General features: G+C 42.8%; 1 protein-coding gene across 1 annotated transcript; it reads left to right on the top strand.

Annotated features, from left to right (window-relative positions):
• Positions 1–2717: 2717 nt before the first annotated feature.
• On the top strand, positions 2718–25166 carry LOC126253515 (putative inhibitor of apoptosis). The gene is made up of 2 exons (XM_049954889.1): positions 2718–2915; positions 20408–25166. Exons 1-2 carry the CDS (start codon positions 2733–2735, stop codon positions 21236–21238), a joined length of 1014 nt encoding a protein of 337 aa, XP_049810846.1. The 5' UTR covers positions 2718–2732; the 3' UTR covers positions 21239–25166.
• Positions 25167–26444: the final 1278 nt, after the last annotated feature.

The following is a 26444-nucleotide window of genomic DNA, read 5'->3' as shown; positions in this document are numbered from 1 at the left end:
CAGGTCCCATCTCCTTAAATTCCCACCTTTTTGCAGTTTCTTCAGTTTCAGTCTGCAGTTCATAACCAATAGATTGTGGTCAGAATCCACATCTGCCCCTGGAAATGTCTTACAATTTAAAACCTGGTTCCTAAATCTCTGTCTTACCATTATATAATCTATCTGATACCTATTAGTATCTCCAGGATTCTTCCAGGTATACAACCTTCTTTTATGATTCTTGAACCAAGTGTTAGCTATGATTAAGTTATGCTCTGCGCAAAATTCTACAAGGCGGCTTCCTCTTTCATTTCTTCCCCCCAATCCATATTCACCTACTATGTTTCCTTCTCTCCCTTTTCCTACTGACGAATTCCAGTCACCCATGACTATTAAATTTTCGTCTCCCTTCACTATCTGAATAATTTCTTTTATCTCGTCATACATTTCATCAATTTCTTCATCATCTGCAGAGCTAGTTGGCATATAAACTTGTACTACTGTAGTAGGCATGGGCTTTGTGTCTATCTTGGCCACAATAATGCGTTCACTATGCTGTTTGTAGTAGCTAACCCGCACTCCTATTTTTTTATTCATTATTAAACCTACTCCTGCATTACCCCTATTTGATTTTGTATTTATAACCCTGTAATCACCCGACCAAAAGTCTTGTTCCTCCTGCCACCGAACTTCACTAATTCCCACTATATCTAACTTTAACCTATCCATTTCCCTTTTTAAATTTTCTAACCTACCTGCCCGATTAAGGGATCTGTCATTCCACGCTCCGATCCGTAGAATGCCAGTTTTCTTTCTCCTGATAACGACGTCCTCTTGTGTAGTCCCCGCCCGGAGATCCGAATGGGGGACTATTTTACCTCCGGAATATTTTACCCAAGAGGACGCCATCATCATTTAATCATACAGTAAAGCTGCATGTCCTCGGGAAAAATTACGGCTGTAGTTTCCCCTTGCTTTCAGCCGTTCGCAGTACCAGCCCAGCAAGGCCGTTTTGGTTAATGTTACAAGGCCAGATCAGTCAATCATCCAGACTGTTGCCCCTGCAACTACTGAAAAGGCTGCTGCCCCTCTTCAGGAACCACATGTTTGTCTGGCCTCTCAACAGATACCCCTCCGTTGTGGTTGCACCTACGGTACGGCCATCTGTATCGCTGAGGCACGCAAGCCTCCCCACCAACGGCAAGGTCCATGGTTCATGGAGGAAGAGGGTACCGTTACCGGTTTCGAATCGTTGTGATTCATTCTCAGACGGTTTACACGCTTTCTTTATGACATGTGGTGTGTTTTTCACGACAATTAATCTATCAAAAACACACCACATGTCATAAAGAAAGCGTGTAAACCGTCTGAGGATGAATCACAACGATTCGAAACCAGTAACGGTACCCTTTGAATAAAGGAACTGGAAGTAAATTTGTAGCTGGTTGCTGTCCTAACACCATCAACATTGTATACTTGTTGATGCTCTAAAATCTCATGTATAAGGGCCTGAGAATTGCACCAGTGAAGTGCTAATATCGCTTTAACGTGCCGGCACGCGCAGTTGAAATCTTCATTCCTCAGTTGCTTACGTCCAACTGAAATATACTCTTTCCTTCTAGGCCAGTATAGATTCTGCAGACTATGTTCATGGTATTTGTAGATTTACAGGAAGCTTTTGACCGTGTAGCCTGGAAAACACTCCGTAATTGTGGAGGTAGCAGGGATGAAATACGTGATGCGAAAGGTTGTTCCCGACTTGTACAGAAACCAGGTTGCAGCTGCGACTGCCAACGCTGCAGAGAGAAGGTCGCGAGTGGTTAGCACTGCGCTCTGTACATAGTAGAGTTGTGGCGATTCGTGAATGAGTCGTTTATTTGAACGACTCTAAATAAAGAATCGTAAGAATCGAATCGTGATACGGACGAATCGTCGTTCAAAAGAATCGTAAGAACGATTGCGTGTTTCCGAGTCGTGACGATTCCAAATTCCAACGATTCATCGATTCTTAGTACGCTATGCTTCGAAGGCAACTTCCGAATCATGCAGAGTCCTGCCGAATGATTACGACCGCCAGATGGCAGTCAATTGGAGGATGCGTGTGAACAAAGGAAGCAATTTTGCACCACCTTTCGCACAAATCGACTCCTCTTTCCTGGCATACTGAAATAAAACAATAGATGCAATCAAATCAAACGTGATCTTTCATCAAGTAAGGCATTACACGTATAAATCGAGAATCACACTTGTAACGTTATATACATGTTTACTAATAAATAAACTATTTATGGCATATCTCATCATGACACAGTTCGATTCTAACCCCATTGAAAATTTCAGACATGTCCTGCCATCTGTGAGTAAGGTGTAGAGCTTTTTGCATTCCGTAAGAATCGTGCCATCGCAGACTGAAATGAATCGTGAAAGAATCGTGAACGAAACGTAGGAATGGATTCGCAATGTGAGATTGAATCGTACGAATCGAATCGGGAAAAAGAATAGTGTTGCCCAACTCTAGTACACAGCAGGCACTGGAAAGGCGTCATCGCTGGCAGCGAGCGACTGCTCACGCTGACGCTGTGCGGTTACCGTCTGTGGTGAGCACTTTCCGGTGTTAATCGCCGCAGCAGTAAACAGATAACGGCCTGTGTCGAGGCTGCGCGGTCAAATGCGCAGCGCTAGCGCGTCAGTTGGGGCGCGGCCAGCGAGAACAGACCAACTCACGCGGACGTACAGCTGCTCCTGCTGCCGCCATGTTGCTGCAGCCCACGGCGTCCACAGCCGCCGCGGGCGACGGCGGCGCAGCGCCCGGCCAGCAGCCGCCGCGGCCGGCGGACGTCCCGGACTACGCGGCGCCGTCGCTGGCCACGACGGAAGGCCGCCTGCGGACCTTCAGGCACGGCGACTGGCCCGTCAGCTTCCTGCCCGCCGAAGAGGTGTGTACGCGCACTCTGATGAGGCGCCTGATCGGAGTAGTTGAATCGATAGAAATCAAACTACATCGACCAGTGTTGTCAGATTTCTGGTCGCTACCAATTTTAGCTAGCACTAGACTGACATTTTAACTCTACAGAGGAGTGTGCGCTGATATTAAACTTGCTGGCAGATTAAAACTGTGTGCCGGACCGAGACTCGAACTCGGGACCTTTGCCTTTCGCGGGCAAGTGGTCTACCAATTGAGCTACCCAAGCACGACTCACGCCCCGTCCTCACAGCTTTACTTCCGCCAGTACTTCGTCTCCTACCTTCCAAACTTTCTAGTGAATATGTGTACATCTGTAGTTAAGCTGTCTAGGTCGCATAAAAAATCACACAACAGGTGGAGAAAGACTCTATTGATCACGAAGTTAGCGTGACTCGTTTAGGAATTATTTCCATCTAGCTGCGCAAGTAACATGAGACGATGTGCTGCTTAATCTCGGCAGCGACAAGAAAACAATACCAGCGAATAGTAACCGATGTCTATCGATTCAACTGCTCCCTTCAACGAGCTTCCCGAGAGACTACCAAGTCTGGATTACTTCAGTAATCTTGCTTTGTGGACAGAAGAATGATACACTCGTGTACTACAGTTCCGTTCCCAATTTATGCATAAATATTAGGTACCTGATACTGCCGAAACGTGTTGTGCCATAAATATTGGAAAACAGACGTGAGTGAAACCGAAAAAGTACTATTTTATATGTTTCGTAACGCAGTCGCAATCTTCAGCCAATTTCATACAGTATGAAGAAATTTAAGTTGTATCCTACCTATTGTAATCTTTGTCTGTCACTACTAATTTTCCCCAATACTGCTGCTTCCAGCTCAAGTTTAAGTGTTTCTATATGCCGTAGCAGTTGTCGCAATAACCAACTTGCCTCTTCTTCTGGTAATGGTCTTGCTTAGACATCTTTCCCAATCTATTCTTTTTAATATTTCTTCATTTAATACTTCGTGTCCATTTAATTTTTAACATTCTTCCTTAGCACACAATATTTCCAAAGTGTCGATTTTTTTTTTTTTTTTTTTTTTTTGCCAAGTTTCACTTCTGCACAGTGCTGCACTCTTTCCGCAACGTCTTCCTCAGTTCCAAATCAATTTTAGATATCAATGGAGCTGTTTCATTGAATAGAGTGTCATTCGCCTGTGACAATCTACTTCTGATGTCTTCCTTCGTTTGGCCATCTTCAGTGATCTTGCTTTGTGGACAGAAGAATGATACACTCGTGTGCTACAGTTCCGTTCCCAATTTCTGATGTTAAGCGAGTCGCCATTCGCCTTTCTATCACTCTTCATCGCCTTTGTCCCTGTTGTGTTTATCTGTGCTAAGTACGCTGTTCATTCCTGTAAACGAGACTTCCAGGTCTGTCTCACATCGGGTTACAACGCTTATCCCGTCTGCGATCCTGAGCCCAAGTGTCTGTTCCCTAGGCACTGCAAATGGCTCTGAGCACTACGGGACTCAACTGCTGAGGTCATTAGTCCCCGAGAACTTAGAACTAGTTAAACCTAACTAACCTAAGGACATCACACACATCCATGCCCGAGGCAGGATTCGAACCTGCGACCGTAGCGGTCTCGCGGTTCCAGACTGCAGCGCCAGAACCGCGCGGCCACTTCGGCCGGCCTAGGCACTGCAATTGCCTTCACTGCCTTCGTTGCTTCTTCGACGTACAAATTGAACAGCAGTGGTTGTAACGTTGCTGTACTCCTTTCTTAACGACTACTTGTCTTTCTTCATGTTGTACTTTTATTATTCCCACTTAATTTTCGGAGGTGCTGCAGGGTATCTTCTGTTTTCTCCTTTACCCCCAACTGCCTAGGCCGGCCGCGACGGCAGAGCGGTTCTAGGCGCTTCAGTCCGGAACCGCGCGACTGCTACGGTCGCAGGTTCGAATCCTGCCTCGGGCATGGATGTGTGTGATGTCCTTAGGTTAGTTAGGTTTAAGTAGTTCTAAGTTCTAGGGGACTGATGACCTCAGATGTTAAGTCCCGTAGTGCTCAGAGCCATTTGAACCCAACTGCCTAGGAATTGTCACCACTTTAGAGTAAGACGATTTAGTCTAGCTCCACAAATGCTAGGACGATATCCTGTGTTCTGTTCACTCAGCCTTCCATTCCTAAGCGCAATGTTACATCTGCTTCTCTGATTCCTTGTCTTTTCTTGCAGCTGCACTAATCTTCGCCATGAGAGTTGTCCTCTCACCGGAAAGTTAATTATGACTGTGTTGTAAGTTCGCTACTAAAACGAGACAGATGGAAAATATTAAGTAAAATGTTCATTATTACAAAAGTAACCGTCATAGACGTTAATACATTTACCCCACTCTGAGAGAAGACCGTGAATATGCCCACGGAACCATGATTGTAACCAGGCATTCATCTCTTTGTCCGAAGCGGCTGGGGCTAAAGGAGAAAGACAGACAGGTAACCTGCAACATCTACAAAAGCAAAGTGGAAGTAATAAAAGTACAAGATGAAGAAAGATAACTTGTTGTTGAGAAGGGAACATGGCAACGTTGCAACTACTGTTGTACAACTTGTATGTCGAAGAAACAATAAGGGCGGTGAAAGGAAATTTCAGTGCAAATGGAACAGATACGTGTGCTAAAAGTCAAAGACGCGGTAAGCCTTGCCTCAGAGCACTAAAAATAGGGTAATGAAGTGGGAAGAGCACGGGGCGGCTCACCAGCGCAACTTTTGCAGCGTATCGAAATAACCTGTTCTGTTGGAGGATAGTGCCCACCCACTTGTTGCCAAATGTTGTTTCGACTATGTTGGAAACGCTTCGCTGGGAAACCGTTCCACAACCTGCCTTCCCATATGATTTCTGTATTTTTGGAGCTCCGAAGAAAGGCATTCGTGATCGCCGATTTGCTTTAAAGAGGTGCACGCCTGGGCACAGTCATGGTTCCGTAGGAAACAACAAATATTTTTCCATGAAAGCATTACCATCTTGACTCACAGTGGCGTAAACGTACCAACATTTACGACGATCACTTTTGAAATAATGAACAGTTTACGTAGGTTTTTTTTATGTATTTATTTTTTTTTACCGATGAGGTGGCGCAGTGGTTAGACACTGGACTCGCATTCGGGAGGACGACGGTTCAATCCCGCGTCCGGCCATCCTGATTTAGGTTTCCGTGATTTCCCTAAATCGCTCCAGGCAAATGCCGGCATGGTTCCTTTGAAAGAGCACGGCCTATTTCCATCCCCGTCCTTCCCTAACCCAATGAGAACGATGACCTCGCTGTCTGGTCTCCTTCCCCAAAACAATCCAACCAACCCTAGTTTTTTTCATCTGTATTGCTTTCACTTGACTGCCCTTATACTTAATATTTTAAAGAAGAAAAAGCCCCATCACCAAAATTAAACTTGCAGTGGCGTCTGCGTTGATTTGACTTCAGTGGACACCATGAAGTTGGTATGTACTGAAGGGTCTGCCAACGAGATACAAACCTACCTTTCATAATTACGCTGATGAGTCAAAGCATTATGACCACTGCTTAACAGCTTGTTTGGCTTTGGAACGAAATACACTACTGGCCATTAAAACTGTTACAACAAGAAGAAATGCAGGTGATAAACGGGTATTCACTGGACAAATATATTATACTAGAACTGACATGTGATTATATTTTCATGCAATTTGGGTGCATAGATCCTGAGAAATCAGTACCCAGAACAACCACTTCTGGAAATAATAAAGCCTTGATACGCCTGGGCATTGAGTCAAACAGAGCTTGGATGGCGTGTACAGGTGCAGCTGCCCATCAGCTTCAACACGATACCACAATTCATCAAGAGTACTGACTGGCCTATTGTGACGAGCCAGTTGCTCGGCCACCATTGATCAGACGTTTTCAGTTGGTGAGAGATCTGGAGAATGTGCTGGCCAGGGCAGCAATCAAACATTTCCTGTATCCAGAAAGGCCCGTACAGGACCTCCAACATGCGGTCGTGCATTATCGTGCTGAAATGTAGGGTTTCGCAAGGGATTGAATGAAGAGTAGAGCCACGGGTCGTAACACATCTGAAATGTAACGCCCACAGTTCAAAGTGCCGTCAATGCGAACAAGAGGTGACCGAGACGTGTAACCAGTGGCACCCCATACCATCACGCCAGGTGATATACCAGTATGGCGATGACGAATACACGCTTCCAATGTGCGTTCACCGCAATGTCGCCAAACACGGATGCGACCATCATGATGCTGTAAACAGCACCTGGATTCATCCCCAAAAATGACGTTTTGCCATTCATGCACCCAGGTTCGTCGTTGAGTACACCATCGCAGGTGCTCCTGTCTGTGATGCGGCGTCAAGGGTAACCGCAGCCGTGGTCTCCGAGCTGATAGTCCAATCGTCGTCGAACTGTTCGTGCAGATGGTTATTGTCTTGCAAACGTCCCCATCTGTTGACTCATGGACCGAGATGTGGCTGCACGATCCGTTACAGCCATGCGGACAAGATGCCTAACATCTCGACTGCTAGTGATACAAGGCCGTTGGGATCTAGCACGGCGTTCCGTATTACCCACCTGAACCCACGGATTCCATATTCTGCTAACAGTCATTGGATCTCGACCAACGCGAGCAGCAATGTCACGATACGATAAACCGCAATCGCGATAGGCTACAATCCGACCTTTATCAGTCGGAAACGTGATGGTACACATTTCTCCTCGTTACACGAGGCATCACGACAACGTCTCACCAGGCAAAGCCGGTCAACTGCTGTTTGTGTATGAGAAATCGGTTGGAAACTTTCCTCATGTCAGCACGTTGTAGGTGTCGCCACCGGCGTAAACGTTGTGTGAATGCTCTGAAAAGCTAATCATTTGCATATCACAGCATCTTCTCCCTGTCGGTTAAATTTCACGTCTGTAGCACGTCATCTTCGTGGTGTAGCAATTTTAATGGCCAGTAGTGTACATCAGTGATGCTTCGTATCAGGGATCCGACGGTGTGACGTCAGGTTTTTGGAGGTATGTGGCATTAGATGTCTACGCACTGGTCACGTTATTCGCGTAAATAATGGGCCGCTGATTTGTGTAAGCGGCTATGGTACCCGATATCGGCCCGGATTGGTTCCATAGTACAAGGGTAAGTCAATTATTATCCGTAATTTAGTTATATTTTTGTTTATTTTGGTAGTATTTTCGTTTTACGTGATGCCGCATGCTTTGTTTATTTGTTGTTATATCTTTGCAATTTTCAAGCCGCTAGGTTAGTTTCGTTATCGCTGCCGTGCTGTTAATCATAGCTGCTCCGCAGTCTATTGGCACCAAAGAAGAGCAACGTTCAGTGATCCGTTTTTTGTGGTCGGGAGGCCGAAATTCATCGAAGACTTGCGGTACAGTACGGGAACAGTGTTTTCCACAACGGAGTGTCGACGAATGGATTGAAAAATTCCGAAATGGTCGCACAAGCGTTACTCACGATGGAGCCGGACGACCGTTTACACCCACAAATGAAGAAACCATTGAGCGGTCACGTGAAATGACTCTCTTAGACAGACGTTATCTACTGACAAAATGGCTCATCGTCTGCAAATTAGTCATGGTTCTGTCTACGACATCATCCACAACAGACTTGGGTTTCATAAAGTTTGTGCAAGATGTGTCCCAAAACAACTCACACAATTGCACAAACAAACGCGCTTGGACATCTACAAAAAACACTTGGAGCGCTACATTAACGAAGGGGACAACGTCTTAGACAGGATCATTACTGGTGACGAAACATGGATCCATCATTGAGAGCCTGACAGTAAACGGCAGAGTATGGAATGGAAACATCCAAATTCGCCGTGCAAGAAAAAGTTCAAGACCCAACCGGCAGTAGCAAAACTGATGCTTACGGTTTTTTGGGACGCACAAAGTCCAGTACTGGAACATTATGGGGAAAGGGGCACAGCTATAAACAGTGTACGTTACAGTGAGATTCTTAATGCCTGGCTAAAGCCTGCAATTCGAAGCAAACGTCGAGGACTGCTGTCATAACCTGTTGTGTTGTTGCGCGACCATGCCCGTCCGCATACTGCTGCCTGCACTGCTGAAACGCTCCAGAAACTCCAGTTTGAAGTACTGGATCATCCTCCATATAGTCCCGATCTTGCCTCCTTGTTTGGTCCACTCAAACAGGCATTAAGGGGCCGTCAATTTGCCTCGGACGAAGCAGTGGAAGAAGCGGTGCATTCCTGGCTCGCAGCTCAACCGAGAACCTTCTTTTATGAGGGCACCAGGAAGCTTGTTCAACGATGGACGAAGTGCGTTGACACGCAAAGAGACTATGTCGAAAAATGATGTTCTTGTAAGTTTCCTATTTGACTACAACAAAATTTTATAGCTACTTTGCGGATAATAATTGTCTTACCCTCGTATTTACATCAGGCGAATTTGGTCGCCGAGACATCAACGTGAGTCCACTATAATGCTCAACAAACGACTGTCACACGGTTCTGGCTCCGAGACACGGGCAATTATACTGCTGAAAGATGACATCGCCATCGGGGAAGACATCAAGCATGAAGGGATGCAGGTGGTTCGCAGCTGTCAGCGTGTCTTTCATGACCACCACATGTCCCATGCAAGTGCAGGAGAGCATAACCCTGCTCCCACAAGCCTGCGTCCGTGGCGCACTACACGTTTCGAGCCGCCGTTCACATCGATGGCGGAGTTTGTGGAGACGAGCATCGATCTAGTGTAGCAAAACTGTGATTTACCCCAAGATCCGACACATTTTCATTGATCGTCGTTCGAATCCCGACGGTCCACCCCCATTACAGTCGTTATTGGGTCAATATGTGAACACGTAGGGGTGGTCGGCTGTGGAGCTCCATGTTCAACAACGTATGATGAATGCTGTGCTCCAAAACACTAGTGCGTCCACCAGCACTGTGCTCTTTCGGCAGAGATGCCACAGATCACTATCTTTCCTATTTCACAGAGCAGACAAGCCTCCAGACCCCACGTTCTGTGAAAAGCAGTGGACGTCCAACCATTTATGGCCTAGTGATTGTTTCATTGCTCTACTTCATTCCATAGATGCCCACGACAGTAGCACGTGAACAGTCGACCAGTTTCGCCGTTTTCGAGATACTCATTCAAACGCTCTGCGTAATAATAATCTGCCCTTTGTCAAAGTCGCATATCTCAATGGATGCCCTCATTTGCTGCCCGTATCTTTGCTAGGGTGATCCCCCGGCCATGCCTGCTCTGTTTACATACTTTCGTTACCGTGTCACGTGACCGCAACGCCACCAATAGGCATCCAGCGTCGAGGTGGACAGTGGTCATACCGTTTTGGTTCATCCATGTGCATCAGCATTATACAGTACACTGATCTGACAAATAGAGTTCCTGCTCTACACTGGGTAAAAGGAGGTCCAACATGATGTTGGGAGGTATCCCACGACCTCAGTGTAATGTCCACACCCGAACACAAGACCAAACCAGTGCTGTCTACATCTGTTTCCTACACCCATTTCCCCCACCCCCTTTTCCAAAAACAACTGAAGGTAGATAAGAAATACATATGTCTGCAGTCAGAGGAGGCGTCCAGATTGCTATGAATGGATATAAGCATTGTCGTGGACAAGGAACACAAAAATTGTGGAGTTTTAATTGTTAAGTTGATGGGATATGAGAGTGGTGACGTACAGGAGTTGGTCGTCTGAGGAGAAAATGGGATGAAAGCCAGACTGGTTAACAGAGAGGGGTAACTGGTGGACGTGTCTGTGGTTTGTGCACATGTTTCGAGAGAATTTACCAAAGATCTTGCAAAATATTGAGATAAGACTGACAGTGTGGTAGGAAGGTATGTCAGTTTGAGGGACAGTAATGTTCTGGAGGCTTTTCACAGCTCATGATAGTAACCAGTGGAGAAAACCATGCAAAGATTACTAGGAACGAATGTGAGTTTGTAGGTCTTGCAAGGTTGACTGGGGGTTGTGTTGTGGTTTATTTTGTTGTAATATTTGTTTCCATATTACACGATGTGTGAATGGTATATTCAGCTCTGTCTGTGCTATGTAGTCCGTGTAGTGGAAGCTTAGAGTAAGGGGTGGGACAGAGGCATTAATACGTTGAGAGACTGTAGTGGAAAGGCAGTAGCCTAAATGAGGGTCATCAGGAATTGTGCAGGTGTCAGAGAGATAATATGTTAAGTTCAAACTGCCTGGTACAGTGTGTTTGTTGTTTGTGCAGTAGCAGATAGTGAGGTATGGAATTACTACAGGTAATTGGGTTGAATAGATTCCTTTTTTTGGAGAAATTAATGGGAAGTGTGGCGTTTAGTTTGATGTACCTTTGGCGCCAGTAATAGCATTTAGTAAGTTTATGATACGTGTTCCTCAGTGATCTCTGAGTGTATCTTGGTCGGGTGTCAAAAGGAAGGAACATCACAGTCGACAGAATTCACAGAAGAGTGCTAAAGCTTTTGGGTGGAGAAGGGGCGGTTGGGATACATGAGTTTGGTAAGGATGTGGATAGATACAGCATCTAACAAGGTGTGCTGCAGCTAGGAGACAATGTGAGGAATATTGTCTGGGTGTTGGAAGGTTTGTGAGTGTCTGCATATTAGTTCCCTGAAGATATTCCAGTTGAAATGGGAGTAGTTTTGGACTTTTTTGTGAGTGATACTGTCTAGGTACCTTGTGTATTTTTTGTTTATTACATTACTGACATGTTTCATCTACCAGTATATTTGTTCTTATGTCATTTGCTATCTTAATCACAAGATCTGAAAAGACTGCAGCTGTCATAACATGTCAGCGAGATAATATAAATACATTAAGCGATCTAGACAGTATTATTTTCGTAAGTCTATAATGATCACAGACCTGTTTCAGGAATTTGTTTCCTTTAGTAATAGATGTGGATAACTTTTGGATGGATGTTTGAATGGCGTGCATGGGAATGAGGTGATAGTGGATAGAACATGTAGGTGGTTGTATGTATGTATGAATGTATTAAACTGGGGACCTAGAAATGGCACCGTAGCCCTCAGTGGTTTACAACCCCACAACAGACTACTGCAGTCTACTCACCCCACCGCCGCCCCACACCGAACCCAGCGTTCTTGTGAGGTTCGGCCCCCAGTGGACCCTAGCTGGGAAAACGTCTCGTACCAGACGAGTGTAACCTCAAATGTTTGTGTGGTATAATAATTACGGTGTACGCGTACGTGGAAACGGTGTTTGCACAGCAATCGCCAACACAGTGTACCTGAGGCGGAGTAAGGGGAACCAGCCCACATTCGTCGAGGCAGATGGAAAACCGCCTTAAAAACTACCCACAGGCTGACTGGCACACTGGACCTCGACAATAATCTGCCGGGCAGATTCGTGCCAGGGATTAGCATGCCTTCTCACTTGGGAAACAGGTAGGTGATTGGTTACTTTCGATTAGATAAAGTCTTTCAGCAATGATGCTAGCAGGACATCTTGAGTTGTATTTCTCTTGGTTCGGTTTGCTGGAAGATGAGGACACTATCACCTTGGAGGGAGTTAGTAAACTGACAATACCACTGGAGTTCTGCTAACTTTATTGACTCTAGGTCTGTGATAATGATGTAGATGAAAAAGCTACAGTCTGTGTGAGTGAGAAAACTGTAGATGGTGGGATGATCAGGTAGAATACAATTAGTGACATAGGTAATAGATAAAGTTTTGAAAAAGAGAGTAATAATGAAGTAGTTCATGAGAGTATTGTACAGAGGTTGAGACTGAGTGGCGATGCTTCTATTGCAGACAATTCCAACTCTGTCTGAGCCCATGTGAAGGGGGGTTATCTGTACAGAATATAACTGAGAGGAGGTTTAGATGGTATGGTAGGGATGAAGGAAGGTCTCCGCATTATCCTTTGTTCCAGGAGAGCTATTACTGCAAGTTTCGCAGGAGAGCTTCTGTAAAGTTTGGGAGGTAGACACGAGGTAGTGGCGGAGGATGGGGCGTGAGTCGTACTTGAGTAGCTGTAGCTCAGTCGGTAGAGCACTTGCCCGCAAAAGGCAAAGGTCCCGAGTTCGAGTCTCGGTCCGGCACACAGTTATAATCTGCCGGGAAGTATGAAAGCAAGAAAACCGTCATGATCGTGCTCGAGTGTTACCACAAAGTTCCTGCAGCTATGCCCAGTTAACCATGGCTAGATTTTTGTGGGTACAGGATGTCTCTAAACCGTTGAACGGTTTACCTCCTGATGCTCTGCATTATACTATACACGAAATCTGACAGTCCTTTTCTAAATTAATGTAGTATCACGTTACATATAAGCCTTCCTTACGACTACTCTGGTTATTTACACAGCAGTGTCCAGTTACATAAACAAGTAACTTTGTAAGTACAGCGTTCTGGCTTTATATGTCATGTCTTCATACTGCCATCCCTCCTCCCTCCCCCCCTCTCCAGAAATTATATGCCATCAGGACAGACAGTAAACCATATAAACCATATACGTACCAATATACACGCTGTATATGTGGTGACTGTTCTTTCTGACAGGTCTGAAAAAACAGACACCGCACACACACACACACACACACACACACACACACACACACACACACACACATATATATATATATATATATATATATATATATATATATATATATATATATATGTGTGTGTGTGTGTGTGTGTGTGTGTATCTTCACCACTCACAGCAATCGCTGATTCCCATAGGAATTTGACTGGTTTGTGCATCTGCATTGAAAGGATTATAGCCATATATATATATATATATATATATATATATATATATATATATATATATCAGCAAGTAGTCATAATGTTTGGCTCATCAGCGTAATTATGAAAGGTAGGTTTGTATCTAGTTGGCAGACCCTTCGGTAGGTACCAACGATTATTTTCATAGTGTCCCCTGTATCCAGCTATACAGTGGAAAACGAAATACCAAATATGTGCACAATTATTACACTGCTAACCCTTGTGTATGCCATAATGGTGTTCAGAGCCCTCTATACATGCAAGTATGTAATTTAGATTACAGAATTTACTGGCCTTTTCTACAATGTTAGCTAATATTTGGAGATTATAAAACACAATAGATGAAACATTGCTAAAATAGCTGACATACGAATTATTTAAAATACAGTTGCTACTCATTTGACGGTCGATTATCATTGTGGTTGCTGTGTGATTTAGCAGTAGTTTGTACATATTCCAAAGGAACATTGATTGTAATTCAGAGTAACATAGACACTGTAATATCGTATTTATTTATTGACACCACGCAAGTGACTCTGAAATTAAATACCTCGTCTGTACAGTAATATACATAATGCATGTGCAAGTACAGGTTGTGGACACATAGTTGAAGATGTATGTATGAGTCTGGCTGTGAGTCATGCTCGGATAGCCTAATGATAAGTTGACTGCTAGTGACAAGTGGAAAATCTGGGTTGGAGTCCCGGTCCAGCAGAAATTTTCATTCCATTATACAGCCGATGGTTGTCCATATATGCAATTGCGAATACATTTCATCCAAATAATTACCAGTTCAGCTTAGTGATTAATTCATTAAGATTTAGAGTGATGTGAAATGTTTTGCTGCTGGGCGTGCCACTAATGTAATGTTCTGAAGTATTGTTGGCCCTGCCCAGAAAAATTAATATGTGTCAGTGTTTACCATTCTCTGTGGTTTAAATCTAAATAATCTGAGGGATATTTTTACTTGCATGTTTGGAAATGTATCCTTATCTGGCACACACAGCACAAGTACACAAACTACACTACCACTCCACACTATGTCATAAGGTTGTTTACAATTGAGTGGACTGAGCATGCCAAAGATTTTGTAACTACTAAGATAATAAACACTTAAAGAGCTAAAATAATACATACACGAGGAGCATAGACATTTTATGTAAAACAAAATTTACAGTGTGGCTCATGGTATATTGTGCAGTTTATCCATTATTTTAGTTATACAGTGTTATTTCAGTTTTCATTTTTATGTACTTTTATTTACTTTTTAAATGAGATAAGTAATGAATAATTAACTTTAGTACTGTTCAAATGCTTATCCAGTAATACTGAAGATAATTAGAAACTCCTTGTCCTATTTTAAAACTAATGAGGCAAAACCAGAAAAAGTATTGTTTTGCAAATTTCATAATACAGTCTATAATGTAACAAAGAAATATCTGTCAAAACCTCAAATCTCCAATCTTTTCAAATCTGAAATGTGCTCATCACACTTCATTTCTGCTTCTTGCTTGAGACATAAATATCATTAAAAGTATTGGTCTTGAAATAACGAAGGCAACACGAATTTCTTATCAACTGTCCACAACATTGGGAAAAATCAGATCCAAAACCTGGGTGCACTTCTGAATGCATCCACTAGTTATGACTGCCATCATAACAAGAAGATCAAACATTTTTAGTTTTCTTTCTGATATCGACTATAGATAAAAATGAGTTGCTAACAGAGATGTATTTGCATAAGTGAAGATGTATTTGAAGTACACAAATATTATTGTGTCTTAAACTGTGGATAGTTATCGAGTCAATATTTTTTTCAAGGTCGATTCTCCTATACCTTAAATGTAAGCATATTTCATTTGTATATCCAAAATACATTTTTTTAATTTTCTTAATAAGAGAATGACTGTAGGAAACCTATGGAAACAACCATCAAATTGGTCAGTAGAACCAATTCTTAACAGGCAAGGACTCAACTAAAATAGTATTTATCTCCCTCGTATGGCTGTATGTCATGCAGGGTTGCACCTCATATAATTTAAGAACCATGTATTTTATGAATGTCCAAAAATCTTTTCAACCTTGATTTTATCCATTTTTCCTCTCTCCTGGTACCGAAATTTCTATTTTTCTGTGTTTGGGGCCGCAGATGAAGTATAGCTAAATACACATGCAATATAGTAAGGGCTGTTCAATATGTAACACAAGATTTTTTCCTTGGCGATTTATGGTTTAAAGAATACAGAATTTGGGACTTTGTTGTGGGACATTGTGGAATATTTCCGCTTCAGCCCCTATAGCTGCATGAAGTTCCGATAGGTGGTGGAGCTACATGTAGCCTTCAAGATGGCATCTGTAACCGAGGTGCTTTCCAAGCAGAGAGCTGTCACTGAGTTTCTTTTGACTGACAACAAGAACATCACATATATTCAGTTTCACTTGCAGAATGTCTATGAAGAGATGGCAGTGAACAAATGCACTGTTAATCGTTGGGCGAGGCATAACCTGTTCTACCTCCCGCGCGCCATCCGGTCTCACACAGTTGTGACTCCAGCAATATTGGAACATATGGCCACTCTTATTCGAGGTGATTGACGGATCACAATCAGACATCTCGCTGTTCAACTGGACGTCTCTGTTGGTAGTGCTGACACACTCGTCCATCAGTTGGGCTACTCTAAGGTGGGTTCCTCGCCGCCTAATGGAAGACAGTAAAATGGAAGCGGACTACTTTTCCACTACAATGCAAGGCCTCACATAACTCCACGCACCTGCGTGCAGGTCATGGAACTTCATTGGACTACTCTTCCTCATCCACCCTACAGCTCGGATCTCGCACCTCTGATTTCCATCTGTTTGATCCAATGAAGGCTGCACTCCACAGAAAGCAGTATGTGCATGATGTGGAGGTTATTGATGAAGCAAGACTTTGGCTCCTACACCAACCAGTGGAATGGTACTATGCGGAGATACAGACACTCTCAGTAAGATGGGGTAAGGCCGTCGCATTGAAAGGGGATTATGTTGAAAAATAGAGCTTTCTAGCCAAAAGAGTGGGGAATAATTGGTGCATTGGAATCCTGAGTAAACCCTATTTACATTCAGAAAAAATGTGTTGCACTACTTACAGAACGCCCCTCGTACGATAACTCTGCCGCGTGAAACTGAATGAAGACTCGGAAAACCTTGACAGGTGAAATGTAAGCTTACTGTGGAAATTAAGATGTGCGCAAGTGACTAGCGTGTCCTTGTGGGAATTAGGGAAAAGCGTTGGACGGGTATAATGCAGCCATGGTTATACTGGGCTAAGTGTGCTGTTCTGTAGCTTATTAAGGGCTGCACAAAGAAGCGTCAGAAAAAATATCAGGTACACCATTTCGGCAGTAGTGTGTAAATTTTCACACCAACCTAAGTTGAAAAACGACGTCGAAACTGCCGCCATGACAAGCAAACTGTATAATGTCCCGTGAGCAACCTGACCACCAAACAATGTTGATCGGTGACAGAGACAATCATTTCGCGAAATACCTTAGAATTTTGAAATTAATAAAAAGTGTACCACAGATTTCAAGAGGGGACAAGTGCCTCCTTTCGTTCCCCCTCCCCCTCCCATTGCGGACGCCTGTGATGATTGGCTGTCTGTTCCACGATGTTTCATAAGTAATTCTCGTCGTTGATTATTAATAAAGTTGTACAGTGGTCGTAGTTGTAGAGGTCCAGATTACTGCACCAGTCTCTCAATGTTCGATCGAGTTCCCGCATTGCTCGTTTGTGCGGAAACGTACATTCATCCTAAATGGTTATTTTGCGCTTCCGTAGTACTTTCACCATTGCTGAATTTTTGCCAATGTTGCACTTCGCTTTACCTATCGATTGCAAATTCAGTGGCACTTTCAGCACAGAGTGAGGTGTTCGTCCTTCTTCGAACAATGTGGCAGCGATCCCAGATGATACTGTGCCCAGCGCTGATTCATTTTGTGGTGAATCTAAGCTAAAATCAATGAAATTAGGAACGTTTTGCCAGTTCCGCTAGGTGCATCGAGGAAGAAGATTCCTGCGTGCCCGCGTTTGGCTGCTGTCATCAATTTATTACTGTACGTGGTTTTCTGTTGCTGGTTCAAAAGTGGGAGCTATTTTCGTGACTCAAAGCATCTCGACCGTATTCCCGTTCTCGGTCAATTTCTTGACTGAATGAATCATGCACGACGCGATTCGCCGCTGGCATTCCTAATTCGTGCAACGTCGTGCCACACATCATCAGGTACAAAAAATGGCTCTGAGCACTATGGGACTTAACATCTGAGTTCATCAGTCCCCTAGAACTTAGAAATACTTAAACCTAACTAACCTAAGGATATCACACACATAGATGCCTGGCACAGGATTCAAACCTGCGACCGTAGCGGTCGCGCGGTTCCACACTTTAGCGCCTAGAACCGCTCGGCCACAGCAGCCGGCATCATCAGGTACAAATTCTCTATAGAAATCAGTGGTGCGTTGTGAATCTCACCGTAAAATTCAAGTTCGGCATTCGTTATTGTTGTACGCACTCAATGCAGAATGTTTTCAGCTATATTGTCTTTGTATTTTTTCCGTAAAACAAGTAGATTCGAAGGAAAACACGTTTAAATGATGATGGCAAAATGTGATCGAATTTGATGTGCAGTAGACGCAACAAGCATCAGTGAATGTGTGATGCCACTGGATGTCATCCACGAATAAATGTTATGAAAGCATGTGACTGCAGAACTGTCAAACGGACCGTCACACTTCTTTCATTGAGATTTTCATACAGAAATGCCCTCCAAACTTATGATTTGAATTTTGCAAATAATGTCTTTCATACAGACCCTGTCCTGACAGTTACAAACACAACAAAAAAATCAGCCAAACCGGTCAAGCCATTCCCAAGTGATGATCTTTCACATGCGGCAATTTATTTTTTATTTATATACATCTTAAAAATTTGTCTTTTACGTAAACACTCCTCTTGCTTTGACACTACTGGCCATTAAAATTGCCACACCAAGACGAAATGCAGATGATAAACGAGTATTAATTGGGCAAATATATTATACTAGAACTGACATATGATTACATTTTCACGCATTTTGGGTGCATAGATCCTGCGAAATCAGTACCCAGAACAACCACCTCTGGCCGTAATAACGGCCTTGATACGCCTGTGCATTGAGTCATACAGAGCTTGGATGGCGCGTGTACAAGTACAGCTGCGCATGCAGCTTCAACACGATACCACAGTTCATCAAGAGTAGTAACTGGCGTATTGTGACGAGCCAGTTGCTCGGCCACCATTGGTGAGAGATCTGGAGAATGTGCCGGCCAGGGCAGCGGTCGAACATTTTCTGTATCTCGAAACGCCCGTACAGGACCTGTAACATGCGGTGGTGCATTATTCTGCTGAAATGTAGGGTTTCGCAGGGATCGAATGAAGGGTAGAGCCACGGGTCGTAACACATCTGAAATGTGACGTCCACTGTTCAAAGTGCAGTCAGTGCGAACAAGACGTGACCGAGACGTGTAACCAATGGAACTGAATACCATCACACTGGGTGATACGCCAGTATGGCGATGATTAATACACGCTTGCAATGTGCGTTCACTGCGATGTCGCCAAACACGGATGCGACCATCATGATGCTGTAAACAGAAGCTGGATTCATCCCAAAAAATGACGTTTTGCCATTCGTACACCCAGGTTCGTCGTTGAGTGCACCATCACAGGGGCTCATGTCTGTGATGCAGCGTCAAGGGTAACCGTAGCCATGGTTTCCGAGCTGATAGTCCGTGCCGCTGCAAAAGTCGTCGAACTGTTCGTGCAGATGGTTGTTGTCTCGCAAACGTCCCCATCCGTTGACTCAGGGATCGAGACGTGGCTGCACGATCCGTTACAGCCATGCGGATAAGATTCCTGTCATCTCGACTGCTAGTGATACGAGGCCGTTGGGATCCAGCACGGCGTTCCGTATTACCCTCCTGAACCCACCGATTCCATATTCTGGTAACGGTCATTGGATCTCGACCAACGCGAGCAAAAAAATGGTTCACATGGCTCTGAGCACTATGGGATTTAACTTCTGAGGGCATCAGTCTCCCAGATCTTAGAACTACTTAAACCTAACTAACCTAAGGACATCACACACATTCATGCCAGAGGCAGGATTCGAACCTGCGACCGTAGCGGTCGCGCGGTTCCAGACTGTAGCGCCTAGAACCCAACGCGAGCAGGAATGTCGCGATACGATAAACCGCAATCGCGATAGGCTACAATCCGACCTTTATCGAAGTCAGAAACGTGATGGTACGCATTTCTCCTCCTTACACGAGGCATCACAACAACGTTTCACTAGGCAACGACGGTCAACTACTGTTTGAGAAATCGGTTAGAAACTTTCCTCATGTCAGCACGTTGTATGTGTCGCCACCGGCGCCAAACTTGTGTGAATGCTCTGAAAAACTAATAATTTGCATATGACAGCATGTTCTTCCTGTCGGCTAAATTTCGCGTCTGTAGCACATAATCTTCGTGGTGTAGCAATTTTAATGGCCAGTAGTGTATGAGTCTGCATTTTGTATCCCTTCTACAGTATTTCAGTCATAATCTTATTATGAATGTGATTATGTCTAAAATAAAAATAAGTGTAGGATTATCTGAGGTCGTGTACTAAGGTTGTGCATTGTTGGTGTGTTACAGGTGGCGGCCGCCGGATTCTACTTTCTGCGCCGTGGAGACGACGCGGTGAAGTGCTTCTACTGCGACGTCGTCATCAACAAGTGGGAACCCAGCGACGACCCATTGGCGGAGCACCGCAGGTGGTCTCCCCGGTGCCCGTTCCACAACTCGTCGCGGCGCGGCTGCGCCGACGCCGTCTCCTACGACTCGTGCAGCCCGTTCGGGCCGCCAGCGGCGCTGCAGTCGCGGCCGCAGCCGAAACCGACGCCGGTGCACGCGACGCGCCCCGCCTTTCCGCAGTACTGTGGGCGCGAGGCGAGGCTGGCTTCGTTCAAGGACTGGCCGCCCGCCATCCCCGTGAAGCCCGTGGCGCTCTGCGAGGCGGGCTTCTTCTACTCGGGCAGCGGCGACCGCACCATCTGCTACTACTGTGGCAGGGGGCTGCGCGACTGGGTCGCCAGCGACGACCCCTGGGTGGAGCACGAGCTCTGGTTCCCCGGCTGCTGGCACGTGTCGCTGCACCGCGGCAACGACTTCGTCAACGAGATTGCTCGGAAGAGGGACGCCTTGATCGCCGCCAAAACGGATCCCAACCAAACTGCGACCGTCGTACGGGCCGAAAGCTCCAAGTCGCAACCGCGACAAGAGACACCGGACAGCCGAGTCGAGGAGACGGAAAACGGTGCTACCGAAGAGAAGCGTCTCTGTAAAATATGCTTCGAAAAGGAAATGGGCGTCGTATTCCTGCCCTGTGGGCACATCGTGGCCTGCGTCGACTGCGCCTTGTCAGTTGCTGATTGTCCCGTCTGCCGCCAACCCTTCCAGAGCACGGCCAGAGTCTACTTACCGTGATGGACCCCGGTACGAGTAGAAAAAAGCACTGAGACCCACGACATCTGGGTCTCAGCTTACCAGCCCGCCAGATATCGACCGAGAGTCGACTGCTGGCGTCTACACATCGACTACTGTCTCGCAGTGGGTGGAACCGAAGCGTCTCAGAGAGGCCGAGTATCTCCAGTAAGAACGGGAGCAACGAGACCTACAATATCGCAGTCTCACCTTACCGATCATCCAGATATCGACCTAGAGTCAACGGCTGGCGTCCACACATTAACTCCGTCTCACAGTGTGTGAAAACGAGGCTGCTCCGAGGCCCCAACTACTGCAAAGTAGAAGGGTCGGAGAGAAAACATCTTCAGACACCTAAGGGTTGTTCTATAATCGTTTATTTCTCACACTTAACACATTTCGGACCAAAATCATTTTCAGCAGTTTTTGTGATGAAATAAATGTAAGAGAACCTACATTAACCTGGTTATCTCAACTTACAAGAAGTTGTGAGCTGATCAAATGAAATTATGTCGTTCATCTTCTAGTTCCTCGCCTTGAGAAAGGCGTGACATGCAGAACCACAGAAGAAACCTAGCTTTTCATTTCCGCTCCATTTTCCCATATATATATATATATATATATATATATATATATATATATATATAAAAACCACAATTGTTGAAAATATACATTGCCCAAACACTTCTTCAGTGTGAGAAATAAAAGCTTATAATGCAGCCACATGTGGTGTCATGCAAATATTTTCTAATAGCTAGGAGGCACAAGCTTTACGAAAATAAGAAGCAGGTTCTCTACAGTGAGAAGGAAGGTTTTTTATTACACCTTTTTATGCTGTAGGGCGCCATCTACCGGCCTTCTAACAGTTTCATCTGCAGCCTGATAGACATCTTGAAATGGCAGATATCTTTGAGATTCATACAGCATTTCGACTTGTAATTAGAAACTAACAAAAATCGCCTCGCCTTATGAAAATTCTGACCGCTGGAATCACAAAAGAACTCTGGTACTTGGTGTCTATTGAACTGCAGATATGAAGATAATGCTCCAAGGCTGCACAATTTGTGCCACAGAAATTCACGCTTTTACATTTTTATACTTCTTTACCATTCACATTTATATCCATTCTTCTTCTTCTTCCTCTTCTCCTTCTTATTTGATGTTCCCCTTCCATTTGATACCCTTAACTTCATTGCCTTCAGGGAATATTTTTAAAATATCTGTTACATGTTTCCTGTTGCTATTTCCCTTATGTAAAGCAAAAGAAATATTGCGATGTTACTTCTGAAGGACTGATTTCCTTCTTTTTTTACTTTTCCAGTCATTATCGGTCATCCAAGCAGAAAAAGACCACAAACACAGCTTATAAACATACAAAAAATCAATAAAACTGTTTGATTGCTGAAAACGCTCTTCATGAAAAACATAAACTCTGTCCATAGGCCTTAGCGGGCATACTAGTACAGAGTAAACAGCATGTCACCCTCCCTAATCACATCATTGGATGCAGTGTAGAGGGTCGTGGGGTCAGTATACTGCTTACCCAGATGCTGTCAGTTTTTGTGACCTGGAGCCACTACTACATAGTCAAGAAGCTCCTCAATTGGCAGCACCAGGCTGAGGGCCCCTGTTTGAGTCCTTCCGCCAAGGAAATTCCTTGGCATTACAGGGAATCGAACCCGGGTTCTTTGCATGGCAGTTGACTGCACTGACTGCTCAATTATAGAGGTGGACGCATGCAGTATTGTCCCTACAATCATTCAGCCTGTCTGAAACACTGCTTTACATGCATTTAGAGTTCCCGTCGTTACAGTTTCTAGCATTCCTTACATTAGCATAGTGGGTACAGTTTACACTTCATAATTTACAGCAGAAGTACCCACGTCTTCTTAGGATCTCACTACTTTTTGACAGATGAGAGCAAAGCACTTTGTGTACTACTGAAACGAAATGATATGTTCAAGCTCAGTAAACAGTGATCTTCTGCAGTGCAAATTGTAAGCTTTGACAAGCTAAATTAAGTATACCTCCAGTTACCTTAATAACAAGAAACATTTAGGTTCATGCTTTTTTAGTTATATATTGCTTTGGTGCTAGATAAAATAAAATCATATTCAGAACTTGAAATGCAAACATGTTAATATTCTATGATATTTTATCAGGACATGAAGCAACTTTCAGGACATTAAGCTTTGTTTCCTTGTAGGAAGACTGATAATTGATTAAGATTCTAATGCAATCAATTTTTATCTGAACATGCATGTAAAAATCGAAGACCAATTTGGAATCTAACAGATTACTGGTAAATATGCAAAAGTAAATGATAAATCAACAGTAAAAATTATATTTGTGTCTTATTGGTCATTTGAATATTGTACCTGAAATGCATATATTAAACATATTTTTACATAATTCTCAAAACTTTACTTTGTCTTTTTATTTCTATTTATTTGATAAAAAATATGCTTCTAACATTAGTTCCTATAAGAGTATGGTGGGTGCTATACTAAAGTGCATCTAGAAAATTCTGAATTTGAGATGAATATCACAATACTTTCTTCATAGTAAATATCAAATTTTGCAAGTTATTAATCCAGTCATGAATGTTCTCTATTTGATATAGACATCTATACCTTCACACTTGAAGTAGTACTGAAACTTATCTGATGTGGGGTCTGAACATATAGTTGTTGTCATTGGTGTGGTGTATATAAATCTCCTATAACCATATTGCTTCAGTATTAAACATTAATTCTGTGTTCCCAATTTCATCTAAATAATTTTCTTGAGATGATGTCAGATCAACATTGAATTTCTTTGTAAAGAGAAACATATGAACATACCTGTACATGCATATATGCAGCATCTATTTGATTAAATATATTGTTGCAGTATCAAATGCATGATGTCAGTACTCCACAGAATGCAAGTATAATTTGCTGTTTTTGTGTACTCAACAGAATATAAATATAATTTACTATCAATAAGTGACAAATGCTTTGCACAACATATTAGTGTTATAAGATAGGTTTTTTGGCTTTTGTCAAGTAGCATAGTACATAGTAACATTACTGACAGTACTACATGACACAACTGGATACCAGTAAAAACAATGTCTGTAGTATCTCATTTTTCTTGAATAGTGTATGTTGTCTATTTTACAGTCACATATAAAATGGGCAAAACTATACATAACTTTAAATACTTCTCTAATGACAAATAGATAAGTAAAATGGTCTATAATATTGGTGATACTGTTATCACTTTCCATGTAAGTACAAGAAACAGTTAGTTATTAGGTGCCCTGATTTTTACTTTCTTGTCATTGTCGCAAACATCATACCTGTTATTACTTTGAAGAATGTAACAGTAATTTCCTTTTGAAAATTTGACAATTTTCTGAGTTTATAGTCAAAGAATACACTAAACTGTATAACAGTTTTATGTTATATTTTATAGTCACATAACAGTGAATCAAGAAATGTAATACATTTGGATTTTCTCCTGCTTGTAAAATATTTTTTACCTGTGTTAAATAAAATATACAGATATATATTTTTTTAACAAAAGAAAAGAAATTGTAATGCTTTAATTCAACAAGCTCAATTTCACATATGGTTTGATATTACCTTTCAAAAGTACTAATTGGTGTTATTTACATTGGTTCATGAAGGAGGCATTCTGTATTCACTTCTATTGCAGAAATATACGAGTTTCTTTATATAGTTTAAACCCACAAAAAATATATTTATCTGCAAGAAATCTCGTAGATACCAGTTACCCTTTCAAGCAGAAAAGGCGCTTGGACATAACCTTAAATTTGCAAATTTCAGTAGAGCTTAAATAGTAGCATGTACAGAAGAGCTCAGATACATGTGCCATGTACTGAGGTACATTCAGGTAGTTACGTGGTAGGCTAATGTTCTTGATATAGACCCAGTCCAGCTCACTGGAACAACTTGCTGCTTTAAACTGTTCTGACTGAAGCGAATTTAAAGTTCATTACAATTTTCAATTGAGGAGCAATATGTCTCTACATAACGTTTGAGTGATTGGAAGTTAGTGCCGTAGTAAACTACAATATTCTGTACTAGTGTCTTGTATATTAAATATATTGATCTTATATACAAACCTTCATAATTTTTTTCCTTCAAAACCTGAATAAATTATGATTTTATTAATTAATTATCAAAATAAAGAAATAAATTTGTAGAATAGCTGTCAAATATTCTGTATTAAAATTCATAAGGTTTTATTTCATATTGTTTCCCTATTTCCTTTGTGTGAGTTCAGACTATCTCTTCAAAAGTACTGTGGTTACTTACTGGTAAAAAAAATCTGTTGACATTTCCTTACATTCATATTATTTTCACTTTTCTGCAAGATCATACTTAGATACTGGCAAACAGTAAGCAGAGACCGATCATTGAGATGTGAAGAACTCCATGAAATATCGTTTTATTGACCACTTATATAATGTAGGTTTATAATCTTTAATTGGTTCAAATGGTTCAAATGGCTCTGAGCACTATGGGACTAAACTGCTGAGGTCATTAGTCCCCTAGAACTTAGAACTAGTTAAACCTAACTAACTTAAGGAGATCACAAACGTCTATGCCCGAGGCAGAATTCGAACCTGCGACCGTAGCGGTCTCGCGGTTCCAGACTGCAGCGCCTTTAACCGCACGGCCACTTTGGCCGGCCAATCTTTAATTGAAAACATAAATAAACTATTTTACAATACTCCTCGAATTTCTTGAATTTGCAAGTAACTATAGGTTACCAAGTGACGACTTAAAATGGAAGAAAATAATGTATGTTTATTACTAGCCTTTTATAATTGTGATGATTTAGTTTGCACATAAATCACTGAATGCTGAGGAACTGGTTCTGTCATTAGAATTATTAGAAACAACCCTAACAAATAGCAAACTATATATATGGTGAATATAGGAATTATACAACAAAAAATATTTCTTTTCTTTTTTAAATTTTGATATTATTGATAAAAATATTTTGGAGTTATAATTGCAAAAAAGGTAAAATGCAATTTAAAGGATATACAACAATGACAGATATTTTCATCGGTGTTTCATATAACTTTCCTTATTGGATGAAATGTATGTTCTTTGAATGTGAGTGTAGTAGAGTTAGATATTATCGCACCCAATCAAGTGTCTCTATAGTGTAAAGAGTGTACTAGGTTTTC

Source organism: Schistocerca nitens, chromosome 4, assembly GCF_023898315.1.
Source record: "Schistocerca nitens isolate TAMUIC-IGC-003100 chromosome 4, iqSchNite1.1, whole genome shotgun sequence".
Classification (NCBI taxonomy): Eukaryota; Metazoa; Arthropoda; class Insecta; order Orthoptera; family Acrididae; genus Schistocerca; species Schistocerca nitens.
The sequence above is the reverse complement of the archived record's forward strand: the minus strand, read 5'-3'. Positions and strand labels throughout refer to the sequence as shown.